This window comes from Takifugu flavidus, chromosome 2, assembly GCF_003711565.1.
Source record: "Takifugu flavidus isolate HTHZ2018 chromosome 2, ASM371156v2, whole genome shotgun sequence".
Classification (NCBI taxonomy): Eukaryota; Metazoa; Chordata; class Actinopteri; order Tetraodontiformes; family Tetraodontidae; genus Takifugu; species Takifugu flavidus.
This window is the reverse complement of record NC_079521.1, coordinates 10,377,119-10,401,385: the sequence shown is the minus strand read 5'-3', so window position 1 is coordinate 10,401,385 and position 24,267 is coordinate 10,377,119. Positions and strand designations below refer to the sequence as shown.

The 24,267-nt window shown below is 44.6% G+C and overlaps 2 protein-coding genes across 2 annotated transcripts; both read left to right on the top strand.

Annotated features, from left to right (window-relative positions):
- The first annotated feature begins 1,036 nt into the window (after positions 1 to 1,036).
- Positions 1,037 to 13,301, top strand: wdhd1 (WD repeat and HMG-box DNA binding protein 1). The gene is made up of 26 exons (XM_057025412.1): positions 1,037 to 1,121; positions 1,400 to 1,493; positions 2,159 to 2,270; positions 2,356 to 2,507; positions 5,766 to 5,877; positions 6,259 to 6,309; positions 6,387 to 6,482; positions 6,552 to 6,644; positions 6,889 to 6,995; positions 7,089 to 7,224; positions 7,298 to 7,508; positions 7,590 to 7,774; positions 7,906 to 8,090; positions 8,156 to 8,397; positions 8,477 to 8,614; positions 8,693 to 8,849; positions 9,046 to 9,160; positions 9,277 to 9,408; positions 9,488 to 9,699; positions 10,060 to 10,190; positions 10,260 to 10,316; positions 10,420 to 10,457; positions 10,616 to 10,780; positions 10,864 to 10,994; positions 11,121 to 11,256; positions 12,971 to 13,301. The coding sequence occupies exons 2-26, from the start codon at positions 1,417 to 1,419 to the stop codon at positions 13,166 to 13,168; spliced, it is 3,369 nt and encodes a 1,122-aa protein (XP_056881392.1). The 5' UTR covers positions 1,037 to 1,121; positions 1,400 to 1,416; the 3' UTR covers positions 13,169 to 13,301.
- A 450-nt stretch (positions 13,302 to 13,751) lies between these two features.
- gch1 (GTP cyclohydrolase 1) lies at positions 13,752 to 23,846 on the top strand. Its single transcript, XM_057025289.1, has 6 exons — positions 13,752 to 14,233; positions 17,605 to 17,714; positions 20,422 to 20,477; positions 21,593 to 21,624; positions 21,703 to 21,787; positions 21,880 to 23,846. The coding sequence occupies exons 1-6, from the start codon at positions 13,870 to 13,872 to the stop codon at positions 22,004 to 22,006; spliced, it is 774 nt and encodes a 257-aa protein (XP_056881269.1). The 5' UTR covers positions 13,752 to 13,869; the 3' UTR covers positions 22,007 to 23,846.
- Positions 23,847 to 24,267: the final 421 nt, after the last annotated feature.

Below are 24,267 nucleotides of genomic sequence, written 5' to 3'. Positions count from 1 at the left end.
TCCCCAAGGAACTGTGCTCTCCCCATTCCTGTTCACCACCTACACAGCTGACTTCCAGTACCACTCTGAGACATGTCATCTCCAGAAGTACCCGGACGACACGGTCATAGTCGGATGTGTGAAGAATGGACAGGAGGATGAATACAGGGACCTTGTGGAGAGTTTTGTTAGGTGGAGCAGGGAGAACCTTCTGCAGCTCAACGTGACCAAGACAAAGATGGTGGTGGATTTCAGTAAAAGCAAGTCCCCTCCCACCCCAGTCTGCATTAGTGGGAAAGATGTGGAAATAGTGCCATCTTACAAGTTCCTGGGTGTTTCAATCATGGACAATCCCTCCCACCCCCTCCACAACACAGTGGACAAACTGAGAAGCAGCTTCAGCAGCAGACTCCTGCAGCCTCGCTGCTCGAAGGAACGCTACAGGAAGTCATTCCTGCCGTCCGCCATTAAACTCTATAATTCATCCAAACCCACTCAATAACAATAATTGTCTAATGTTTATGTTGTAATTTTATTTCTATTTTATTCTATATTTATGTATATATGTTTATAATATGTATATGTATAATATGTATATATTATGTGTGTGTATATATATATGTGTTATATGCTTATAACGTTCTAATCTTATTTGTATCTATTTATTCTATTTCTATACTTTGTAACTACAAAACCTAGACTACAGTTATATTAATCCATGTTAGGCTGCTACTACAATTCAATTTCCCTACGGGGATGAATAAAGTTCATCTTGAATCTTGAATTAATATATAGTTCTAATTTAATTATATATTGTTATACCCCTACAACAATACGCCAGGTGATATATTCTTACTTTTCAAGCCCCAATACCCTATAAATTAAATTGTGACCTTGAAACATCTGCTTCAAGCTTTAAATTTAGAATTCTGTGCGTCAAAAACTTTTGCAAAAACTTTAACGCACGAGTATCGTTGTAAGTGGTTTTGTTTCGCTCAGTGAACGACGTAGGGGGCGTTCCGTCGGTGACGTCATGACGTATGTGGCGGGAGATGTGACGCACGTTTCCCTGCATTTCCTTGTTTTCAACATAGCGCGGGAGATTCAGGAGTCGCGAACCTGAGGATTCACAGAAAGAACCTGTAAGTTGCCAGACTCCATTCTCAAGTCCAAAGCATCCAAATTAATTATTGAATAATCCATATCACTTTCTTCTTTATTTTTGACACCGTGTATCTGTCGTGGGACAGATACACCTCGTTCTTTTTACTGTTACTCTGTAAACTATTTGCAGTTCATTGTTCACTTTGGCTATCTGTCAGCCAGCTAACGAGGGCTGGCGACGGAGCAGAAGGCGGTGGTGTTTTGCAGACAAGTTATTACTTTAAAGCTGAGTGTTTTTGTTTTTCGTGCCCGTTAGTGTGGAGCTTTGTGAAAATGCCTTGTGAGCGGAAGCCGATGCGCTACGGCCACTCCGAGGGGCACACCGAGGTCTGCTTCGATGACTCTGGGAAGTAAGTCGAGTAATCTTTGAAAGGTTTCTTCCTTGGAAGGAGCTATTTGTCTCTCCTGCTGTGTTTATAAAAGTAGCTCCACAACGTGACTGAAACAGTGATATCAGACCATCGGGTAGTCTTGCTTCGATTGTGAAAACTCGATTTATATGTGTTATTGTGCAATCTATATCCTAACAAGTAGCTGTATTAATAACTAACTGCATCCCCTTGCTTTGATGCATTTCACGGTTTATTATAATATGAAATGTGCTGCTCGAAGAAGCATCCCTCAATCGAGTTTAAAGGCATGTGTGATTTAATTTAGTTAGCATTACATCCCTAATCTCTAGTCTTTTATGGCGTATTATAGTTAATAATAGTTGCAGGACAAAAATCCTGAATAAGATAAACCGAGCGATCTTCGCTTTAAGTGTGAGTGTCTTTTGTCTCAGCCGTGATCAATATCTTTGCATCAAATAAAAGTAAATTTCATGAAATAATTTGATTTTGATGCTTTTAGTGATGCAAACTTATGGACTGAGTCTTTATGACCAAAAATCTAGTGTTACCCAGAGGATATGAAACACCCATTTTTACATTTGGTGTGGTTTTTTTTTTTTTTAAAGCCTGGACATGAGAAGAAATTGCAGATGAAAATTTGAGGATATTTAAATTTTTTGCAGGTTCTTCGTAACCTGCGGTAATGATGGAGATGTTCGAATATGGGAAGGTCTCGATGACGATGATCCAAAGTTCATCACCGTAGGGGAAAAGGTGTACTCTCTTGCCCTGAAGGTGCGTCAAATGGGAGATACATTTGTGATGACAGTTCAACAAATCGGTGTGGGGTTGATTTACTTTACCAGTCTTTCATCCGCAGAATGGGAAGCTGGTAACGGCGAGCTCCAACAACACCGTGCAGATGCACACGTTTCCTGACGGTGATCCAGACGGCATCCTGACGCGGTTTACTACCAACGCCACGCATGTGACCTTTAACAGCAGCGGCTCCAGAGTGGCTGCAGGATCCAGGTACGAAATTCAGGAGAAGTGTTCAGATCTGGCCAGTCAGCAGTCCTGATTTCTACTGTTGAAAATGTCTTTGGGGATTTTAATAAGAGCTTTTTCGATGCTGTGCAGTAGAAAGAGACCAGATTATTTCATTGGTCTGAAGGTTATTGAATTCATTGGGGTCTGCACTGGGTTTCTTGTGAATTGGGGAAACTGCAGCAGATTTAAGGAATGATGGAATAATGACATTAATAAGAGAGGAGTGAATATGGCAATTATTAGAGGGGTCAGAGACTGAATGGCAGTTTTAAACAAAGCCGTTTAGAGAGGATCAAGCTGACAAGTAGGTGGCTTAGATTTAAGGATAAGATTCTAAATGTCAGTAACATGTCAGTAAGTTGGGGTCGCTAAGGTAGAAAAGATAAGATAAGCTTTTTATTAAAAAATGACTAATCAGTTAAGTCTGTGTCTGTCAGGTGGGCTTAGTTAACCAGAGAGAATAATGTTCATGAATTAGCATTACCAGCTGTGGAAGGAGTCCTCTCCTCTCCTCTCTCTCTCCTCTCCTCTCCTCTCCTCTCCTCTCCTCTCCTCTCTCTCCTCTCCTCTCCTCTCTTGTCTCCTCTCCTCTCCTCTCCTCTCTCTCCTCTCCTCTCCTCTCCTCTCCTCTCCTCTCCTCTCCTCTCCTCTCTTCTCCTCTCCTCTCCTCTCCTCTCCTCTCCTCTCCTCTCCTCTCCTCTCCTCTCCTCTTCTCCTCTCCTCTCCCTCTCCTCTCCTCCCTCTCCTCTCCTCCTCTCCTCCTCCTCTCCTCTCCTCTCCTCTCCTCTCCTCTCCTCTCCTCCTCTCCTCTCCTCTCCTCTCCTCTCCTCTCTTCTCCTCTCCTCTCCTCTCCTCCTTCTCCTCTCCTCGTCCTCTCCTCTCCTCTCCTCGTCCTCTCCTCTCCTCTCCTCTCCTCTCCTCCTCTCCTCTCCTCTCCTCTCTCTCTCGCTCTCCTCTCCTCTCCTCCCTCTCCTTCTCCTCTCCTCCTCCTCTCCTCTCCTCTCCTCTCCTCTCCTCTCCTCTCTCCTCCTCTCCTCTCTCCTTCTCCTTCTCCTTCTCCTTCTCCTTCTCCTCTCCTCGTCCTCTCCTCTCCTCTCCCTCCTCTCCTCTCCTCTCCTCTCCTCCTCTCTCTCTCCTCTCCTCTCTCCTCTCCTCTCTCTCCTCTTCCTCTCCTCTCTCTCTCTCCTCTCCTCCTCTCCTCTCCTCTCCTTCTCCTTCTCCTTCTCCTTCTCCTCTCTCTCTCCTCTCCTCTCCTCTTCTCTCCTCTCCTCTCCTCTTCCTCTCCTCTCCTCTCCTCTCCTTCTCCTTCTCCTCTCTCTCTCTCCTCTCCTCCTCCTCTCCTCTCCTCTCCTCTCCTCTCCTCTCCTCTCCTCTCTCTCTCCTCTCCTCTCCTCTCCTTCTCCTTCTCCTTCTCCTTCTCCTTCTCCTTCTCCTCTCCTCTCCTCTCCTCTCCTCTCCTTCTCCTCTCCTCTCCTCTCCTCTCCTCTCCTTCTCCTTCTCCTTCTCCTTCTCCTCTCTCCTCTCCTCTCTCTCTCCTCTCCTTCTCCTTCTCCTCTCCTCTCCTCGTCCTCTCCTCTCCTCCTTCTCCTTCTCCTCTCCTCTCTTGTCTCCTCTCCTCTCCTCTCTCCTCCTCCTCTCCTCTCCTCTTCTCTCTCTTCTCCTCTCCTCTCCTCTCCTCCCTTCCCTTCTCTTTGACCTCAGGAAAACTCATGTTTTTTGTACCGTGCTTGTTTGCTGTTTACACTGCTTGTATGTTTACATAGGCTTTGGGTTCGGTGTACTCAATTTCCATTTTTTTTTAAAGTAAACGTTAGATTCATGACTGTGACAATGTTCAGGAGTTTTTGTTTTGAATAAATAATTTGGTTTGGCTAAAATCTGAAGTGCAGTTTTGCTTTGTAATCTGCCAAAAATCTTACTTTATAATCTTCGCACTGACAGACTTTTTTTTTTTTTAAAGCTTTTGTCAGTGGAATGTGGTCTAGAAGCCACGTGCATCTCCACAGTTGCCTGAGCTTTGACCCCAAAGGTGACAGATGAAGCATTTTGAAAAGAAGTGTCAGCAACTGGGATGACCATTGTCATTAGATGATATTCTGATTGGCGCTGCAGCCAAAGAATAATATTTATTGTAATACTTTTATTTTGCTGCCTCTTTTTTACAATTAACCCATAGTCAAAACCCCAGAATGTCAAAGGGAAAACAGAATTTTGGAGTCACCTGTTACTCTTGTTCGGTTGAAGCACCTTTGACAGCTGTTACAGACTCAGGCTGGAGAACCTCTCATGTTCTGTCAGGTTGGATGAAGACAGTTGGTGGACAGACATTTTTACGGCTAATTGTGCAACCCTGACGCTCTGTTTCCTCTTTCTGCTATGATCAAATGCCATCAAGAACAAGACGTGTCTGTTAAAAGCAAACTCAAGCTATTTCTAACAAGACAGAATTTATGTAGTTGATCTAAGAAGTGTGAGCACAATAAATGAGGTTTTTGAAGAACAGCAGCATATTTAAACAGATGCAGCTAAGAAAAGCAACAGATTTGTCTATAAAGGTCAGAATCGTGTCCATCCATGATAATTATTCTAAGATTTCAGTGTGATATCCTGGAAAAATGCTGACATTTAAAGGGGAAAAAAGCACGCGGTGATGCTGACGATGCTGTCCACCTGACTGAACAACTTCCTCCTATTTAATGCGAAAGACAAATGAATGTCACTTTCAGTCTGTCAAATCATGCACGCTCTCCCCGCTCAGGCTCCTCCCGTGGCGCCCGATGAAGCCATGATGCGTAACGCGTCGGTGGTGTTCATGCTCGTGTAAACTTTGACTGAACCACAGAGTGATGTCATTAGGTCGGCTTTTGTTGGTTCTGTCGAGCAGTACACGGCGACACGAATGACGTCTCACAGTTGATCACTTCATTATTCCTGATGGGAGCAAAACGTGTTTCTGCCGGTATTGATTCACCTCAAACAGGTTTATGACAGCAATAAAAGCCAAGCTCGGCCGCTCATTGACGAGTCCGGGTTCAACCTGCCCGTGTCTGTTCTGATATTGATTTGGAGAAATAACATCAGCAGATGTGGTGTCTGAGGTCTCGCAGATATTACAGGGATTGTTTTTTCTGCTTCTCATTAATTGGACAATTTGATTTCCTGGTGGTTTACGTCTTATGAGCCCTTTCGTCAGTCACGTGCCAGTTTCCACATTGTTGTCTGTTCCGCCGCTCTCTCCAGCGACTTCATGGTGAAGGTGGTGGAGGTGTCGGACAGCAGCCAGCAGAAGACGCTGCGTGGCCACGAAGCGCCTGTCCTCAGCGTCGCCTTTGACCCCAAAGATGACTACCTGGTGGGTAATGCTTTCCCTCCCACGGTGTCAAAGGTCTTTTGATCTTCAAAAATGTCCCCGCAACGTTTTTATGCTTTGTAGAATCCGTGCACAATCAGTTGATTAACTTCTGGTCATTGTAGGTTGTTAGATGCTACAGACTGATCAGATTTGACATTTATCTTTCCCTTAGGAAACACCTTAGTGTACATACAAATCCATCTTAAATGGTGACAACAGAACACTGAATTACATACTGGTTCTCTCACTGTAAGACTGGGAGACGGGGCATTAATGCCCCCCCCCCGTGTAGTTTAAATAATGTGTAGAAAAGCACACAAAGTCTTTAAATTGATATTCATGCGAAAACAAGTGAGAAATGAGAGCTGTTCCCTGTGTCAGGCCTCTGCCAGCTGTGATGGTTCTGTGGTGGTGTGGAACATTGAGGAACAGGTAAGGTGGCCTAAATCATCTGTTCCTGTCTCTTGTGTGTTTCTGTCTTATCTTGAATTTTCATGACTTCCATCCAGACGCAGGTGAACAGTTGGTCTCTGATGCAGAAGACCAATGACGTCAGTAACGCCAAGTCTCTGTGTCGGCTGGCCTGGCAGCCCAGGGCGGCCAAGGTGAGCTCCACCAGCAGTACCAACAATCAAACAGCACAGCTTGAATAACAAGAGGTTTTCTGCTTGCAGCTTTTGGCAGTTCCCGTGGAGACAAAGGTGAATCTGTATGAACGAGGGTCCTGGGAACACCTGAGCACTCTGTCCGATGATCTGATTACCCAGGCGAGTTTCCAGTGAACCTACAGCCGCCTTCATCACCGGATTTTCAAGTCAAAGAATGGCGAAAGACACTAATGTAGCTAATGTAGAGACAAAAGATTCCTTGGAGAAATTTGTGACTGAATAACCTGCTGTGCCTGTTCTGACAGCAGCTGTAAATAATTTAACCTTGTTTGCATTTACTAATGTAAATCTTTATGGAGATGTTGCCTTAGTATAACCCTCTTCCTCCGGGTTTGCCCTGCAGCCTGTCAACGTTGTGGCCTGGTCTCCGTGTGGCCAGTTTCTGGCAGCTGGCTGTGTGGGAGGCTCGCTTACTGTGTGGGATGTGAACAGCAAGCTGTGCGTGGAAAGGTACTGTTTGACATCAGTTAGAGCTCTTCGCCAAGCTGTGATTAAAGAGTTAACGTAGATGAACGCGGCTGAAACGTCTTGCCTGTGCCGCAGACAAAAACACGAGAAAGGCTTCACCGTTTGCTGCTTGGCCTGGCATCCGTCGGGCAGCCAGATCGCTTACACAGACACCGAGGGTCGGCTGGGGCTGCTGGACGGGCTCGGGGCCCCTGGCGCTGATGCGGTCAAGGTACAGCTCTGAACATTCACCTCAAAGAGGCAAAATTGTCGAGGGTGGTAATCAAACACTGTAAACGTTTCAGCAACCAGCAGCAACGAAACCTGCGAAGGACTACGACGACCTTTTTGACGATGATGACGACAGAATCATGGACGAAGGGCTGAGTGACACGCACTCACCGGTTAAAAGGGCCGTTGGTGGAGACAACGACGATGACGACGACGATTTCTTCATGCCTTCGACAGGCCGGGTGCGGAATAGAGGCGTGATCCTGGATGACGAGAACTCTCTGGGTGAGTGAAAGCAAGGTGTTTGTTTGATTGATACTAATAACAACAACTTCTTGAACTTCTTTTCAACTCTGTCCTACGCAGACACGGGATCGCTGAGGCTCGGTCGGGACAAATTTGGCGAGGATGATGACGCAGGCAGCACAGTCGTGCCTGCAGCTGCTCCACCGCTACCCTCTCAGCCCGTCTATGAAGGACCCCTGCCAACACCCCCGCAGAAGGCGTTTCAGCCAAGCTCCACCCCAATGCATCTTACACACCGCTTCATGGTACAACACCCTCCCAAAAATCTTTTTAATTATGTCTTAAAACTTCCTGCCGTCTTTGTGGTTGACTTACAGTCGACGATGGGAAAAAATGAAATTATTATTCATGTAGTAGTGGATGAATTCTCCCCCAGATGTGGAACTCGGTCGGCATCGTGCGGAGCTACAATGACGAGCAGGACAACGCCATCGACGTGGAGTTTCACGACACGGCTGTGCACCACGCCATGCATCTCACCAACTCCCTGGGTCACATCATGGCTGACCTTTCCCAGGAGGCAGTGCTGCTGGCGTGTCCCAGCACAGATGAGCTCGCCAGGTGAATTCATTTTTTTCACGTTCTTTTTCATCTTCCGTTTCTAACCCTGCCCTTTCTCTTCTCAGTAAGCTTCAGTGCCTCCACTTCTCTTCATGGGACACCAATAAGGAGTGGATGGTGGACCTGCCGGAGGGCGAGGACGCCAAGGCCCTGTGTCTGGGTCAGGGCTGGGCTGCGGTCGCCACCAGTTCGTTGATGCTCCGCCTTTTCTCCATTGGAGGGGTCCAGAGAGAAATCTTCAGCCTGCCAGGTCCTGTGGTGTGTATGGTCGGACATGGGGAGCAGCTGCTCATCGTTTACCACCGGGGTTAGACACACACTCTTCACCGTCATTCTCTTCTGAAACATATCAGACACGTTCAGTCTGATACGAGTGTGTATTTCAGCTACTGGGTTTGATGGGGAGCAGTCTCTGGGTGTGCAGCTGCTGCAGTTTGGTCGAAGGAAGAGGCAGATCATTAACGGCGAACCCCTTCCGTTGTCTCTCAAGTCCTACTTGTCCTGGCTTGGATTCACAGCTGAGGGTGAGTTTCTAAATACAGGTTTGAGGTGTAAAAACATTAGCTCATGTCTGTTGTGGTAACACAAGCTGGCTCTCTCAGGAACTCCGTGTTATGTGGATTCAGCCGGGTTGGTCCGGATGCTGAACCGTTCCCTGGGTAACACGTGGACACCGGTGTGCAGCACCAGGGAAACATGCAAAAGTAAATCCGATCACTACTGGGTGGTCGGTGTGCATGAAAACCCTCAACAGCTAAGGTGAATCCTGTCTTTTTTAATCTCTGAAGTTGTTCAATACAATGATTAACAATTCTTGAAATCCTGCATGTAGGATTGTGACCTCACTCAGATTTACTAATAAGTTATGCATGACATAGAAACATAACATGGTCTTTTATTGATCATTTAAAAAGCTGGATGTCGTCTAACTTCTCAGTCTTTTAATGTCCCTCAGGTGTATTCCTTGTAAAGGCTCCAGGTACCCCCCCACCCTGCCCAGACCTGCTGTGGCCATCTTACCCTTCAAACTGCCTCTGTGTCAGACCACCACAGAAAAGGGTCAGATGGAGGTAAACTCTGAGAGCAGCACAGAGACTCAAGCATCACAGTTACATTTAGATTTGTTTTTCTTATATTTTTGGAAGCTGTGGCAACACTAAAAATGGTTAAAATTGTCATCTAATAGGAGCAGTACTGGCGTTCAGTCCTTTTCCGCAACCACTACAGCTTCCTGTCGTCCAGCGGCTACGAGATAGACGAAGAAGGACAGAGTCGGTCTGAGAAGGAAGAACAGGAGCTGCTCATGAAGATGTTTGCAGTCAGTGTGAAACCTTCAGTCGCTCCACTTTCTGTTTCTGACATGTTTTGGGAATGAAAATGACACTGCTTTCTCATAGTTATCCTGTAAGCTGGAGAGAGAGTTTCGCTGTGTGGAGCTGGCGGAGCTCATGACACACAACGTGTTGTCTCTGGCCATTCGATATGCGTCCCGTTCAAGACGCATGGCGTTGGCTGAGCGGCTCAGTGAATTAGCCCTGGAGAAGGCCAACCAGATCCAAGAAGTAGAGCCAGAGGAAGATGAGCCCGAATTCTGCAGACAGACATCTGGGTAAAGAACATTAACATCACAGCTTCAACACCACAGTTACGTGGATAAAAATCACCCAACTTTGTAGGTTAAATCAGCAGAATGAGAGAATGTGTCAACTGGTGAGTTTCTTTGATGCCGAGAGAACGGCAGAAAGTTGGTCTAAACCAGGGGGAAACAAGATCTAAAATACTGTGAGAGGATTTAAACAACATAAATTCTGTCATGTCTTTAGAAGCTTAAAGAAGCCAAGAGCGATCAGCTAAGCTTCATTTTTTTGTGATCAACATTTTGTAACTGCTCACCACATGAGGACACGTAGAAAAAAAGCTTATTTTGTTGAAGTACAACAGGAGACTTAATTTGTCATTATGTGGACAGGTATGGTTACAATGAGGTCTCAGGAAATCACTATAGCAACAGAAATAACTATAATGAGGAGGAAGAAGAGCTTGTAGAGGAAGATAATGGGCAGGAGATGGAGATGGAGGAAACCGCTGACACAAGAAAACGTTAGTCCCGCCTCTCACCGTCTGTTTTGGTGTCCAAGATGGAGGTTAACGTGTCTCTGTATTTCTCAGGCATTAATCCCTTTGCTAAAGAAGCAACATCACCTGTGAATCCATCTCTGGCACCAAGTGAGTGAACTGATGTTTTTACAACAACCTGTGATGACAGAAATACACAAATAAGATTCTATAACGTTTCCCATTTATTCAAATATTAATGTTATGGTTGCAGTGAACAAAGGTGGAATCCTTCGCTCAAATCCTTTTAAGGTAAAGATATTCTGGGTGCGTTTGGAAGTAAAATAAATGCAATTGGATAAAATAGCTTCTGATCTGTTGATTTCTCAATTTCAATGTGTTTTCTGAGAAAATCAAGTTCACGTGAGGAATAATGTCAATTGGATTGATGACAGCTTATTCTTGAGCAGGTTCAGGGCTCAGGAAAACCTTCAGCCTCATCAGGTCAGCCTCGAGTGACAAACATCCTGGACAACATGACGTCAAACAGGAAGATCGGGTTGCTTGGCGGCTCTGCAGCAAAACCAAGCAAAGGTCCAGTTCTCAAACCACTGGTCCCCAGGCCCAAAACAAAGGTACAGTTAACCTCAAATTATGCATCAGTCTGTGTAGAATGAGTCTCATTTGAAATGTTTTAAATATGTCAATCCGTCTCCAGACTCAGTCCACTCTACTGCAGATGACGAGCACAAAGGCGGCCAGTAAAAAGGAGAAGGCGGAGCCAGCTACTGATCAGCAACCCAAGGCCCCGCCTCCGGCGTCAAATGCAGATGATGCCGAAAACAAGAGGTAAAAGATGGTCGCATTTCAAATATTGGTAGAAGGGAATCAACCGGTCCTCTCATATGGTGGCGTTATTTGGTCAGATTTAGGGAGGAAACATGACCCGGTTGTGATATCTGCTCCTGTTCACAGGCCCAAGACGGGCTTCCAGCTCTGGCTGGAGGAGAACAGGAAAAGCATCACAGCTGATCAGCCAGACCTGGAGGAGACAAGCGTCATCAAAGAGGCCATGGGACGCTTCAGGATGCTGTCTGCAGAAGAGCGACTGGTACCACACCCATTTCAAATCCGTTTCATTATTTACTCCGTTATTGCCCTCACAGTTTTTGGCTTAAACAATATAAAAGTGCACATCAACAGAAGCAGTTCTCATGGAAGCATGTGACACCGTCTGCAGCTGAATGTCTGAACTAGACTTTCTTCCTCAGAAGCTTTAGAGCTGTTTTCACTTTAGCCTGACAAACCCATCTATTAGAGTCTAGAGTAGTGATTATCAGCTGTACACCCATCACTCCTGGTGCGACCCCAACGTTCATGTCCACCCTCTAATCTTAAAGTTAACCTACTCTGAACATGGTTCTGTGTATGTCTTCTCTGCAACCTTAAAAAGCCTGATAACTGCAGGGAGGAATGAGCTCCTGCGTGGTTCCCTGGGGTATTTGTTGTGGATGGTTTAAGAGTTGTACTGTTCACATTTGGCACATGTGTTTAACTTTAACGTTTCTTCAAGTTTTGCTTCGCATGGTCTTCGGTTTACTTGTCGAGTGGCTGCATTTGGAAAGTTAAGGAGGTGGAGCGATATGGAGGGCTGAAGTTCTGGACTGGGAGGATGGAGGGATGATCCATTTCTATTGAGAAGAGCAGAAATGTGGAGAGATTTACCCAAATACACAAGTGAAAAGGACTTCAGTGTGTTTGGACACAAACACAAAGGCCTTATAATCCAGATTTGTGGAACCAGTTGTGGACAGGTGAATGCACGAGGGCACTTCAGTCCCCTCGCCCATTCACCCACCTGTGTGCTAATTGGCCACGAGTTGGTGTGTTTGTGAAGAAGGCAGGTTGTGACCCTGCATTCATCGCTGCTCTCTGTTGCCTAGGGAACCCCGTCGAGTGCACCAAGGGCACAGACGTATTGATGTCATGCTAATAATGAGACGTGGAGAGTGGCCGGGAAGGCGTTCATTTTAAAAGAGCATCAGTCATTTACATAATGTTCCTTTCTAATCAAGTATTTCTGAATGGATTTAAACACTATACAAGCTATCGAACAATGTAATAAATCAATTATTATGTTTATAACCTCTGTCATAAATCACCTCTGTGATCCTGTTATACCGATATAGTTGATGTTTTATTTCAGCCTCTTCTTAACATTTGTTCAGAGCAAAAAGTCAGAATTCTATTTCCTGCATCAGTGACGTCCTGGGGCATCATTGTAAAAAATGTTTTTAATAGATTTCAGGACGCTGCAGGGTTTGACCTCTGCTTTTCAAGGGTTTAAGTCCCCTGCTGGCTACAGGAAGGACGGCTGGATGCGTATAATCGCATCACTCTGTCCGGACGCACCGTATCGCAGCTCGCAGCATTTAGCAGCTCCCCAATAACGTTGCTCCCGTGTACGTGTGTGAATATTTATGGGTTCGATGGCGGGGCTGCGGCTGGTGGTGACGAGTGCGTACGTGTGTGATGTCTCCAGCCTGTTCGCCTGGCCTGATGATTCATCCCAGCTCTGTTATATCCAGGAAAGTGCTTCCTTTTGTCTCAGCTCAGAGAGGAAAAACAAAAGCAGGAGGGGGAGAAGAGAGATGCAGCCTGTCAATAGTGATTAAACATGACAGGATGCAATTTCAGAGCGCAGCCTCCGTCCCTGTTGAGTCATGGAGGTGTTTAGACTGAACGCTGCTTTCATTCTGTCCGGTGGCAATTAACACGTTCACTGATGTCCTTTTATTTATTTATTTTTTAATTTTCCCACTCAGTCATGGACAGAAAGAGCCAAAGGCCTGACGGCAGATTCCGCGGATCTGAAGAAGAGGAAAAGAGTTGAAGGAGGAAGAGAAGAAGCAATGGAGAACGGGAGGGAACAGATGGAAGAGGATGAGAGTAGCGCCAAAAAGAAAAAGTCTTTTGATTCTGGATCTTCTAAACTTTCAGCTTTTGCATATGCTAAAAACTAAGTATTTTAATAGTTTTATTGACTATTGATATTTCAAACTCCCAGGCGCTTATAGCTTTTTCCTTGTTTACTTTTACAACATGTCTAAAACATGTTCCTGTATTTTTATGGTTGAATAAATATGTTAACTATTAGCTTCTTTTTATTACTTTTTTTATGGGATTTCTGACTCTTGCTGTGATGCAAAAATATATATTTCAGTAGGTAGGCAGTGTTTTAAAACCAGCAACCTGGACCTATGATTTTTAAAAGTAAAAATATCTGTTAGGTAATTTATGGATTTGGGACTAAATTAAAATTATGGAAAGTTTGACTAAAAATTCTTCCATTTAATTCAGAATCAGAATCAGGGTACTTTATTGATCTCTTTAGGGGGTGACTTCGTTGTGTTTTGGCGCACTTAAACATGCTTTCTTTAAAAATTTGAACTGTAAATTCTTTTTTTTAATTATTATTTAGCTGCTTCTGCCTTAACCAAGTTTATCTGTATGAGGTGTATACTCGCGAGGTAGGACACGCCCACTGGCCCTGCCAGCCAATAGGAGCACGCCCTGGATTATCCGCCGCTATAAATCATGAGGATGCAGCTCCCAGCGGAAGGGTCTAAGTAACAGTCACAGAAGTCTGGGGTCTGTAGGATAAACTGGTCCAACAAGTATTCAAGAGAGTAAAAAAAACCACGAACACGGAAAAAAAGAAGCAATGGATCCCTCTAAACGGCCCCAGTACGCTTCTAACGACAAGAAAGGCAACGGAGACAACAGTTCCGTCATGAACGGACACTTGGAAGGGTCAGTGAAGCGGCCGGTCTCCGCTACTTCCCAGCCTCCGTGCGCGGAGTCCGGCTCCCAACGTCCGAGCTCGGCGGTGGTGGAGAGCTGGAGGGAGGAGCGCACCAGGAGCGTGGAAGACAACGAGATGAGTCTGCCGTCCCTGGCCGCTGCTTACACAACTATCCTGAGGGGGCTCGGGGAGGACACGCAGCGTCAGGGGCTCCTGAAGACTCCCTGGAGGGCAGCCACCGCCATGCAGTTCTTCACCAAGGGTTACCAGGAGAAGATCGTGGGTGAGTGCTGCTCCAACCCGGGGAGCCCATGGGAGCCCGCTGGGATCTGTCAGGTTCAACAGGTGGACCCCGTGGGGCCGGCAAACGGCTTGAAACGCTAAAATCCGCACATTTGTAATACAGAAAACCTTTTTTCAATCACGTATTCTAAGTGGATGTCCACCCTTCCCGTGTTTAGCATCAGCAGTTACACTTCTATGAGCTTAATTTAGAAAACAACTTTAGAATTTGACTGCAGATTCGATTCAGATTCTTTTAGATTCAGATCCTTTGATGTGTCCCAGATTGCGGAATTCTGATGTGGAAAGCGTGGGAATAACTTCATTTTGAAATACTTTGATAAAGCCCTGGCCACTGTCGTTATTTTGATCGCTGTAAAGTTTAATTTCACCACCAAAACCCATTTTTAACGGTCGCTGTTTGGGTCAAGATCTGTCCCCCCATCATCGCACCATCTCTAATGATCTCTCTAATGAGCTCTTTCATGAACATTGTGTTCCTGCCAAAATCAATCAGACAACATTCAGAGAACCGCATCAGAACGAAACGAGAAGAGCCAGCTTACACAAAAGTTCTAAAAATTCCCCTTCCGGGCATTCTGATGACACTTGATGAAGTAATACAAAATGTGTTTCCTGTCTTTAAGTGGGCGTGGCTTCCCTACCTGCCCCACTGTAATGTAATCAATCAAATCAGCTAAAACTAAACATCTGACACCAACTGACTTTGATGGCAAAGTGATGCTCCAATTTAAAGTTAAACTGACTGCCTGGACGTACAGATTTATTATCGCCATTGGTTTCCATAGTAACACCAAGCATTGATTTGATCCAGACCTTCACGTGCAGAGAGGCTTTTGACCTGCAGCACCAGCTCCATATTGCACAGATCGGCCCTCTTTTCTGTGAGAAGTCCATGTGGAAGCACTTATGAGGGGGGTTTATGTAACGAATGTACAGAGCTACACAGAGGAATGCAGACAGGAGCTGCAGTGTTTCGGTGTTATTGTTCCTGAGAACATCTAGTGACCAAGCAGGCTAAACCGTGAGCACCAGAGGATGTACAGAGGTGAAGACGGTGACACGGTGACACGTGTGTGACGTTCTGGTGGCGGTGGTGCTCCTTCTTCTGATTGGCTGTTACAGGAGACTCCCCTTTGACTTGTTAGGAAGCAGAGACCACGTTAAAAAAAAAAAGAAAAAAAGACCAAAGTCATTTTCAGAGAACTCAGCAAAAGCTGGAAATCATTTTCACGGGGTGTCACGCTGTTGGGTTCATGAGGGTCCGGGGTCACGGCACAAGACTGAGCTCCTATTGTCCAACAAAGAGATTTTCAGGTACTTATGCCGGAGGGACTCATGCCAACCTCCTGCAGGTCCAGCTTTATTCCCTCACATTTGTTCATTTATTCAGTTAATCAGTATTTACTTTGTCTAATAATCATCGGTGTTATTTTAATATTTTAATATTTTAATATTTTATTTAGTGACTTTGCAAGACCTCAACACATATTAATGATCTATTTTTATACATTAACCCAATGATATTAGATGTTGGAAATCTTACTGTATGTACTCTTTATTACAATTTTCTTTGCAACGTTTGCTACTTTATATATATTTATACTCCAAAACATTTCTGATTTGATACTAAATACTGACTTTAAGGAGGGCTTGAGGCGTTCCGCCTGACTGTTCTCGTCTTCAGTGTTTTTAGTCTTGAGCTGCAGGAACAGCCTGACAAAACACACCTTTCTTTGAAAATGTATATTATATATGTATATTTAAAACTGTGCTGCACCTCAAAGTCCAATAAACCTCACCCGGGTCTTCCCTCCCATTAACATCAATAATCTACGTCTAATAAATGAACTGGTGTCCCTACATAAACTGATGCCCTCGGCTCAAAGCTAAACACGTTGCTAGAGTCACGTGGCTGAATTATTATGTAAACCTTGTTTTTATTGGCACTAATATGACTCCGGTCCGAGTCGTCGCTCTTTAAGTGATCAATGAAACCGGCAGACAGAGAGCTGTTGGGCTAAAACCCGGCTAAAGACTTCTGCCTTGTGTTAACAGGAATTACTATCAAATCATGAAGTTTTGATAAAAAGGCTTGATAAAAATCAGTTTAATTGGGGGGTTCCAAAAGAAGATGGTCTACCTTCACGAGCCTGAAATAGACAAAATAAGAAGAAAAACAGACATTTTTGCTCCTCTTACCTTGCTCCCAAAAACTGAATTTAAAAGATCAGAATGATGGCACCAAATCTCACACACTGGACCTTTACCTGAACCCCACGTACACTAATAAAGGAATCAGGGCTCCACGTGTGGTTATGAAATGGCCCAGTGGAAGCATGGAGAGGAAATTGAACAAGACCGTTAATGTCTGCCCAATATGAGGAGACGATGTCATCAATGTGGGCCGCGTCCGAGATCTGGCCTTTATTGTCGATCACAGGAAAGAAACACAACAATGCTGCATATTTTGGGTCCTGTGTGCCGTAGACAAAGTGTGTGTCAACAAATTGCTTTTGGCTTAATGGACAAGAGACACCTTCAAGATACTGGTGAGATGGGTTCAGGTGGAACCCTTAATGGGTCCAGGCGGATCCTTTTATCAAAAGCACACAGGTGACACACTCTAGATTCCTGCCAGTTCTGGTTGTAGCAACGCTTTCCCGTTGTTTCTGTTTGTTAACTGCAGCAGCACTTTCTTGTACCTTAGTCTGAATTACAGAAACAAGATTAGCGCTTTATTGCAGCCTGGTCCTGAGGGCAGTGACGCTTCCTCTGCTTCGGCAGGTAACCCAGAGTAACGATGGATCAGAGGGAATAAAAAACAACAACAGGAGAAATGCGGTGCTTTTTGTGCACATCCCTGCAAAGTGGAAATAAAATGTGACACAGAAGAACTGGAAATGTGCGTGTTGTGTATGTTTTGCTCTGAAAACGCACCCTGAACCCAACGGGACAAAGACCGAGCTGATCCCCTGTTTGATGAAGCCGACAGTCTGTCGACTGTTTCAGTGACCTAGCCCCCCACCCGCCCCCCCCCCACCCCCCCCTCCGCTAACAGATAACCAGTCAGGAAATTAAAAAAGTGCTCTGTGGTGTGAGAGCGAGGCACCTGTGTGGTCGCAGACAGATAAAGTGCTTTATTAAAGCCTCAGTGACTGAAAAATTCAATAAGGCAACCGGAAGGGGAAAAAAGTTTATGTATCCCAGCTATAATTAGACCACGTCCGCCTAAGCTCCACGACAGGTTTCCATCTTGCCGGGGCTTCTTACCCGACGTTGTCAGTGACTAAGAACGATCGTTCTTAAAGGTAGAAGCTGATGTGTTCTGTGATTGTTCCGTCTCCACAGACGTGCTGAATGACGCCATCTTTGATGAAGACCACGATGAGATGGTGATCGTGAAGGACATCGACATGTTCTCCATGTGCGAGCACCACCTGGTGCCCATCTTCGGCAAGGTGAGACAGTAAATTCACTCAGTATGGGGAATGGACCGGAGGAAAGTGACCCGTTTAGTCCTGTGACATTAATCCTAAAGTAAAGCTCCACGACTGTCCACAATGTTGAGAATCAAGCGTTAAGGTAATGTGGACGTTGGGATTTTCCACCTTTTTGCTGCACCTTTTCACACAAATCAAGCATTTTTACATGCATTTCCAATAAAAAAACCAACAAATTTCTGTCCTGTCTGGTGCAGCCAGTAAATTGGTTGACTTGCAGCCTGTTTACGGCCACAATAGGAACAGAAACCTCAGGCCGCCGATAAAAACCAGTGACGTGAGTCTCAGAAACCGTTTCTGGAGTCTGAGCAGCAGAGACCAACAATCAGATTAAGCCGTGATCTGTTCTCGGCAACCCGCGGCTCTAGAGCCGCATGTGGCTCTTTAGCGCCGCCCTAGTGGCTCCCTGGAGCTTTTTCAAAAATATGAAAATGGAAAAAGATGGTGTGAATATAGTATTGTTTTAATAATTTCTGTTGGAGGAAAATCATGATAAACATTCTTAAAGTTGTCCAATGCTGTAAAATTTGTATCGTAAATATTTAATTTCAACATCTCATTAAAGTTAAACTTAAAGGACCATCGTACAGCAGAGTAGCATCTCCATGGTGCGCTGCAGGGAACATAAACATTTAATCATGAATGCTCGTTATGTATTTGTAGCCTACTTATCATTTTGAAAATAGGCTAATATAGCTAATATAGACACTTACAGCATGTGTTGCCTTCATAATAAGGCTTTTCATTTTTTGCAGCTCCACACAGACTTGTTTTTCGGGGTTTTTTTTGGTCATTTCATCATTTTGGGTTGCCAAATCCTGGTCTATCCCTCCATCGCAGCCGGCAGGTGCTTCTCATTTAAGACAATAGAGGCTGACAGCTGATCCCTTTACACCGGTGTAAATGGACTCTGATGACAGCAGTGAATCACACAGCACTACACCTGTGTGTGTGTGTGTGTGTGTGTGTGTGTGTGTGTGTGTGTGTGTGTGTGCCAGCTCCTCTCCACACAGACGGGTCTACTCTACGGTTGATCAGGTGGTCTGCAGGTCGAACACATCCTGTAACAACCAATCTATCATCTGGTGCGGTCCGCTGGTGTTGCTCGGGTGTGTTTCCAGCTGTAGGGTTACTCGATATTGATGTCTGGCAGATTAGACGATTATGGAATCAGAAACGGTTGTGACTCATCCCGGAGACGTGACGGACGTCATGTTTGCTCCCGAGCAATTGGACGTCGCTTTTTCCGCCCCATCATTGATGTAACCAGGATGGAAAGGGGAACACACGGAACATTTACTCACGCCCAAAGGCTAGCGTGTGACACCTGTAGTTAAAACATCGAATTTAAGCCTCCCAGAGCTCTCATGAAATAAATTTTATTCAGCAACACCTCTTAACAAATAAAATAAATCGGGTCTAGGAAGTATGCAAAACAGAGAATTCATGTAAAAGAAATATAGGAAACAGCTGGAGGGCTGAACTCAGCGTGAGATCCATATGTCAAGGCCTTAAGACAGGCAGCCAGGTTTGCCTCATGAAACTTGAAAAAAACGAAAACATCAATAAAAATGCTAAGGGCTATCGCTGAACTCCATCACTGGCTCTACTGTCATGCCCAGTAAACTGTGCCGCCCCCTAGTGGCTGACAGCTGTCTATGTATTCTTAAAAGACCTGTTGAAACCTGGAAGTGTGGGGTTTTATCTCCCCAACATGTCTGACGCCTTCTTTTTTTTATCATTTAAACCCCAGATGGAGGCAGAGAAAGGTTAGCTAACGTGTGCTCACTTATCTGCCTGATTCCGAATTAGCCTTCCCTTCACCATTTGCTTTCTTTTCCCCCACCGTTTCCCTCGCAGCGTTGTTGCTGGTGTCTCGTCACAGCGTGCGCCGTTAAACGCAGACGACGTGATAAGTTTAAAAGCTTCCGCCGCTGCCTGCCTTTGAAGCGGATATGTCAGGCGTCTGCAGCACAGGGGGAAGAAAGGAAGCAGAAAAAGGATCTTTGCAGGCTTGTTGTCGCTGCCCTTTTTCTCTTCTTGTCAACAAATTGCTTTTGACATTTGAGTGGTTGGTGTGTGTGTGTGTGTGTGTGTGAGAGAGAGAGGGAGAATTAGAGCCTCCAGACATCCACGCAGCAGTGAGTCTCCAGCCGCTGACTCTGCCTCTCCCTCCTCCACCTGCTCTGCTCCTCACTCTTCTTCTTTGTGTCGACTCGTCGGTTCACAGCCGAATACCTGCACAGGTCTAGAAACCTGAAAGTAAACCTACGTCACCCACAAAACGCGCCTTGATCCAAGTCATCCCCACAGCTTTGGGAAAAGATGGTACCGGAGCCCTAATGGGTCATTCATTCAAAAATAGCATTTCCCTGTTTTTTATCTCATCGTGATATTAAAAATTTTGAGAGATTTCCGTCATGCTGACCAACAGATGCCCTTAACATTAGTAATAATGTGGTAATAACACCAGGCCTGATGTGAGGTGAGCCCATCTCCATTCAATCACCTCAAGAGCTCTAGAGAGCAAAGTTTGTTTTCTCGAGATACTGAGAAAAATAACTCTCGATCTGGCGAAAACAGGAAGTTAATAGAGGAAAATAATATGTATGGATGGCTTCCGTAAGATTATTAAACTTCTTGGGTTTTTTGTTTGTTTCTGCAGGTTCACATTGGATACCTCCCTAATAAGAGAGTTCTGGGCCTCAGCAAACTGGCCAGGTGAGAGTGTGTGTGTGTGTGTGTGTGTGTGTGTGTGTGTGTGTGTGTGTGTGTGTGTGTGTGTGTGTGTGTGTGAGTGTGTGTGTGTGTGTGTGTGTGTGTTTGTGTTTTTCACAGTTTAATTAGCTATATCACTCCAGGTCTGTGTGTGAGGCAGGAGTGGTGTGTGTTTAAGCTGATTATTAAATCGAGTGTGTACCTAGACTCTGATCCCGCTGACCCTAATACCTTCAGGCTTAGCACACTAACACCTAGACTCCTCCTGAATGAACAGGCTCTGACAAACCACTGAACTGTTCACAAGAAACCTTCAGCTGTTCTAATCCAGAGCTCTTCCATCCTTATCTGCACCTACTGGAAAAACAGACAGAACAGATTATGGGGCTCCTCCTTGGTGAAGGATCGAAATCATTCCGTTTAATTACAGTCAGAAGTGATCAGTGTAATTTAGCTGACAGCAGGAAGAAAAGGTGAAACTAATGCTTCCAATTCTCAGGGGTGAGGCGGCAAAGTCACCATTTTGGAACTGCCCTTGAGCCTCTTGTTTCTTGGAAACGGTGTTTAGAAAACAGGGAAGGAAGGCAGGTCACATGATGCTGATGATGTCATAGTTGTGATGGGAATGGCAGGCAGAGTTCTGGGGTGGGGTGGGGGGGGGGGGGGCTCCGGGGTCGTGGGCCATCTTGGACGGTGTGGGCTTACATTAGCGACTCCCACCGTCTGTCCGCTGCTGTTCGCCTCTTCGTGGAGTCCTTGCTGCCTGTCCTCCGTCTCCCTGCTCCACTCCTTCGCTCCGCTGACATTTCCTCAGAGGCCGGCGAGGTTGACTTTGTCCAAAGGGATTTGATTCACGGTAGATAGCTGTAGGTCAAAGGTCAATGCCGGGTCGATCCTTCCGAACCGTTTCACCTTTAAGACCAGCAAAGATGAGTGTTTTTCCTGTGAATCCCTGTACGTGCAGAGATGAGACATTTAAAAAGAGGCTTCGCAATTCAGCGTCTCTCTTTGATGTTACAGGTGACACCGACCAACGTCTGAGGTTTCTGTCACAGCTAAAGCGTTGAATGTTCACCATATCCACGCCGCCGTTTGCTAACAGCGTCTCTGTTTTTCAGGATTGTTGAAATCTACAGTCGCCGGCTTCAAGGTACGGATCCGAGCGCTCTTATCAGGTCACGCGTCGCACGTTCGCCACCATTTAACGTGCTTTATGTTTGCGTTGCAGTTCAGGAGAGGTTGACCAAACAGATCGCCGTGGCCATCACCGAGGCCCTGCATCCCACTGGCGTCGGCGTCGTCATCGAGGCGACGTACGTATTTGTGAAATGTGCATTTTAGCCACTGGGGGCGCTGTGTGGCTCCGTTTTCTTTCCTTCATGCGAGTGGCTGTGCTCCTCCACAGTCACATGTGCATGGTGATGCGAGGCGTTCAGAAGATGAACAGTAAAACCGTCACCAGCACCATGTTGGGAGTCTTCAGGGAAGATCCAAAAACCCGAGACGAGTTTCTGACGCTGATCCGGAGCTGAGAAGGATCAAGTCTGACAGCCTCGCCGTCCGCCTGAAGCCTGAAGCCTGACATTGTGCACGTGCGTGTGTATTTGTGTGTGTGTGTGTGCGTGTGTGTGTGTGTGTGTGTGCGAGAGAGAGGGAGAGAGAGTTTATCCTCAGATTACATATTTTAAAAGTTAATAATTTACTTTAATCATATATTATCTTATATTTAACCTTAGCTCAAAAACTGCTCGTCAGTGGGACATCAGACAGTGTTAGCTGTTATAAGTTGGCAAAAAAATCTTGCACTTATGCACAAAGCAGCTAGCATTCATGCTCCACTGATGAGGACTCTTACTGGAGGATCGTGGGTAATGTAGTCCTCTTCTACAGAGTTTAACATCATTGTGTTTCATCACGTTTGGTACTGACAAAATAGATTTTATTTTCTCTCCCTGTACAGGGTTTTTAGAACACCACGTGTACAGATTACAGACAATTTAGACACACATTTAGAGCTAAGTTATCACTACCAGTTTTGGGCTAAGCTAATTAGAGGTTTGTGGATCTTTTTTTTCTTTCTGGATGTTGAGACAGTACAAAACCACTTTGTATTAATCACCAGAAGGAGGTTCAAAAGATAAAAAGGAAGCACACCTGTTTTATTAAACCAAATAATTATTATAAGATAGTTGTGATAAAAAAAAAAGTTGTTCCATTTTGAGTCAGAAAAAACTACGTGTTCAAGTGTTTCTTACTGAAATCCAGTAATCGTTTGATCAGGTGTGTGAAAAGACCTGATTAAAATGGGGTTTTTTTTGTTCTTTGATCACATTGCAGCGTTCTGCTGCACCTCAAACCCAGATGACCTGGTGCCAATAATAAAAAATATCATTATATGATACATTTCGGTCGAAAATCTATTGATGTTAAAACAAATCTTAGCAATGTGAGTAGAAATAAATCATGACATAAGAATCCATTTTATATTTTCCTACATTGATTTGGTACCAAAGATTAATTAAATCTCTTTCTGTTGGTTTTTGATTTAAGTATTTTTGAAATTTACAGATGAAATCCCTTGAAAAGATCCATCCATGTGAAATGTGCAACTTTCCTCTCTCAAAACTCAAGGATTTAATTATTTCTAAATTCAAACTGAAGACTAAACTGAAAAAAATAAAAACTTTTAAGTTTTATGTTTTTTGTTTTTTTTTGTGACTGCTATTTCCTTTACGGGGTGGCAGAAGGGTGCTGGAGCCCCTCCCAGCTGCATACGGGCCTTTGAGTTTTTATTGTCTTTAAAGGACTAAAACGTTTGTTTTTTACTAAACTCTTCACCGCTACTCAGGTGTAACCTTCCATCCATCTGACCTCAACCAAACAACAACATCTCTGAAACTCCAGGATTGTGGGTAATTTATTTTGCTCAGATCACAAGTATCCTTTTTTAGTTTAAAACAGTATTATCAGACATTTATGTCCCTTGATTTGGGCTCATTTAATTATACAATATAGAAATATGGATTGTTGCAGCTGGTAGCTTTGGTCTTATTGTGTGTGTGTGTATGTGTGTGTGTTGTGTGCATTGTTTATTGTCTATTGTTTATTACTGTGATTAAAAAAAGAAAAGTTTATTTTTCTTATTATTATAATATATATCCTTTCATCATGTCTTCTGGTCTTTGGGAAGAGTTTAACTGGTGTTTTGACTGTTTGTGTGTGTGTGTGTGTGTGTGTGTGTGTGTGTGTGTATTGGAGGCCTTGTACAGGAGGGCAGTCCATTTGGCGCCTTCGTCATCATCGTCACTTCATGTATTGTGTTATATTCAAATCCTTTTTAATCTGAGAAAATAAATCTATGTGACAGCTGTATTACTTTAACTCTGTGTGTGTTTATATATGTGTTCATATATATATATAAGGGAGGACCCTTAGCCTGGTCCTTAAGACTTGTATGTTTGAGGTTTCATGGTTTCGGGAGCCGGGGAATAGGAGGTACAAGCATGTGTGTGTGTGTGAGAGAGATATGGATCACACAACACACATTGAAACATAGAAATCTGAGTATCCACATATTCCATCTGCAGATATCTTAAATGTGATATTTGCAACATACAATCAATATAATTGGATTTACATTTAAATTCAGATATTTGTTTCTTCTTTTGTATTACAAACAACAACTTAAATGTTAATTTACTGGACTGGCATGAATATATACCTGACGGGACCGGTCGCTGTTTAAATAATTGATACTTTACTACGCGTATTAACGAGCTCGAGTGGAGCACGG

What these genes read in the sequence shown, in the direction of transcription:
- gch1 (XM_057025289.1), top strand. Translation starts at nt 13,870, where the DNA reads ATGGATCCCTCTAAACGGCCCCAGTACGCTTCTAACGACAAGAAAGGC. An exon ending in GGCCTCAGCAAACTGGCCAG is followed by an intron (nt 20,478 to 21,592) that starts GTGAGAGTGTGT and finishes TCTGTTTTTCAG; the next exon opens with GATTGTTGAAATCTACAGTC. An exon ending in GGCGTCGTCATCGAGGCGAC is followed by an intron (nt 21,788 to 21,879) that starts GTACGTATTTGT and finishes GCTCCTCCACAG; the next exon opens with TCACATGTGCATGGTGATGC.
- wdhd1 (XM_057025412.1), top strand. Translation starts at nt 1,417, where the DNA reads ATGCCTTGTGAGCGGAAGCCGATGCGCTACGGCCACTCCGAGGGGCAC. An exon ending in CCGATGATCTGATTACCCAG is followed by an intron (nt 6,645 to 6,888) that starts GCGAGTTTCCAG and finishes TTTGCCCTGCAG; the next exon opens with CCTGTCAACGTTGTGGCCTG. An exon ending in TCCCCAGGCCCAAAACAAAG is followed by an intron (nt 10,781 to 10,863) that starts GTACAGTTAACC and finishes ATCCGTCTCCAG; the next exon opens with ACTCAGTCCACTCTACTGCA.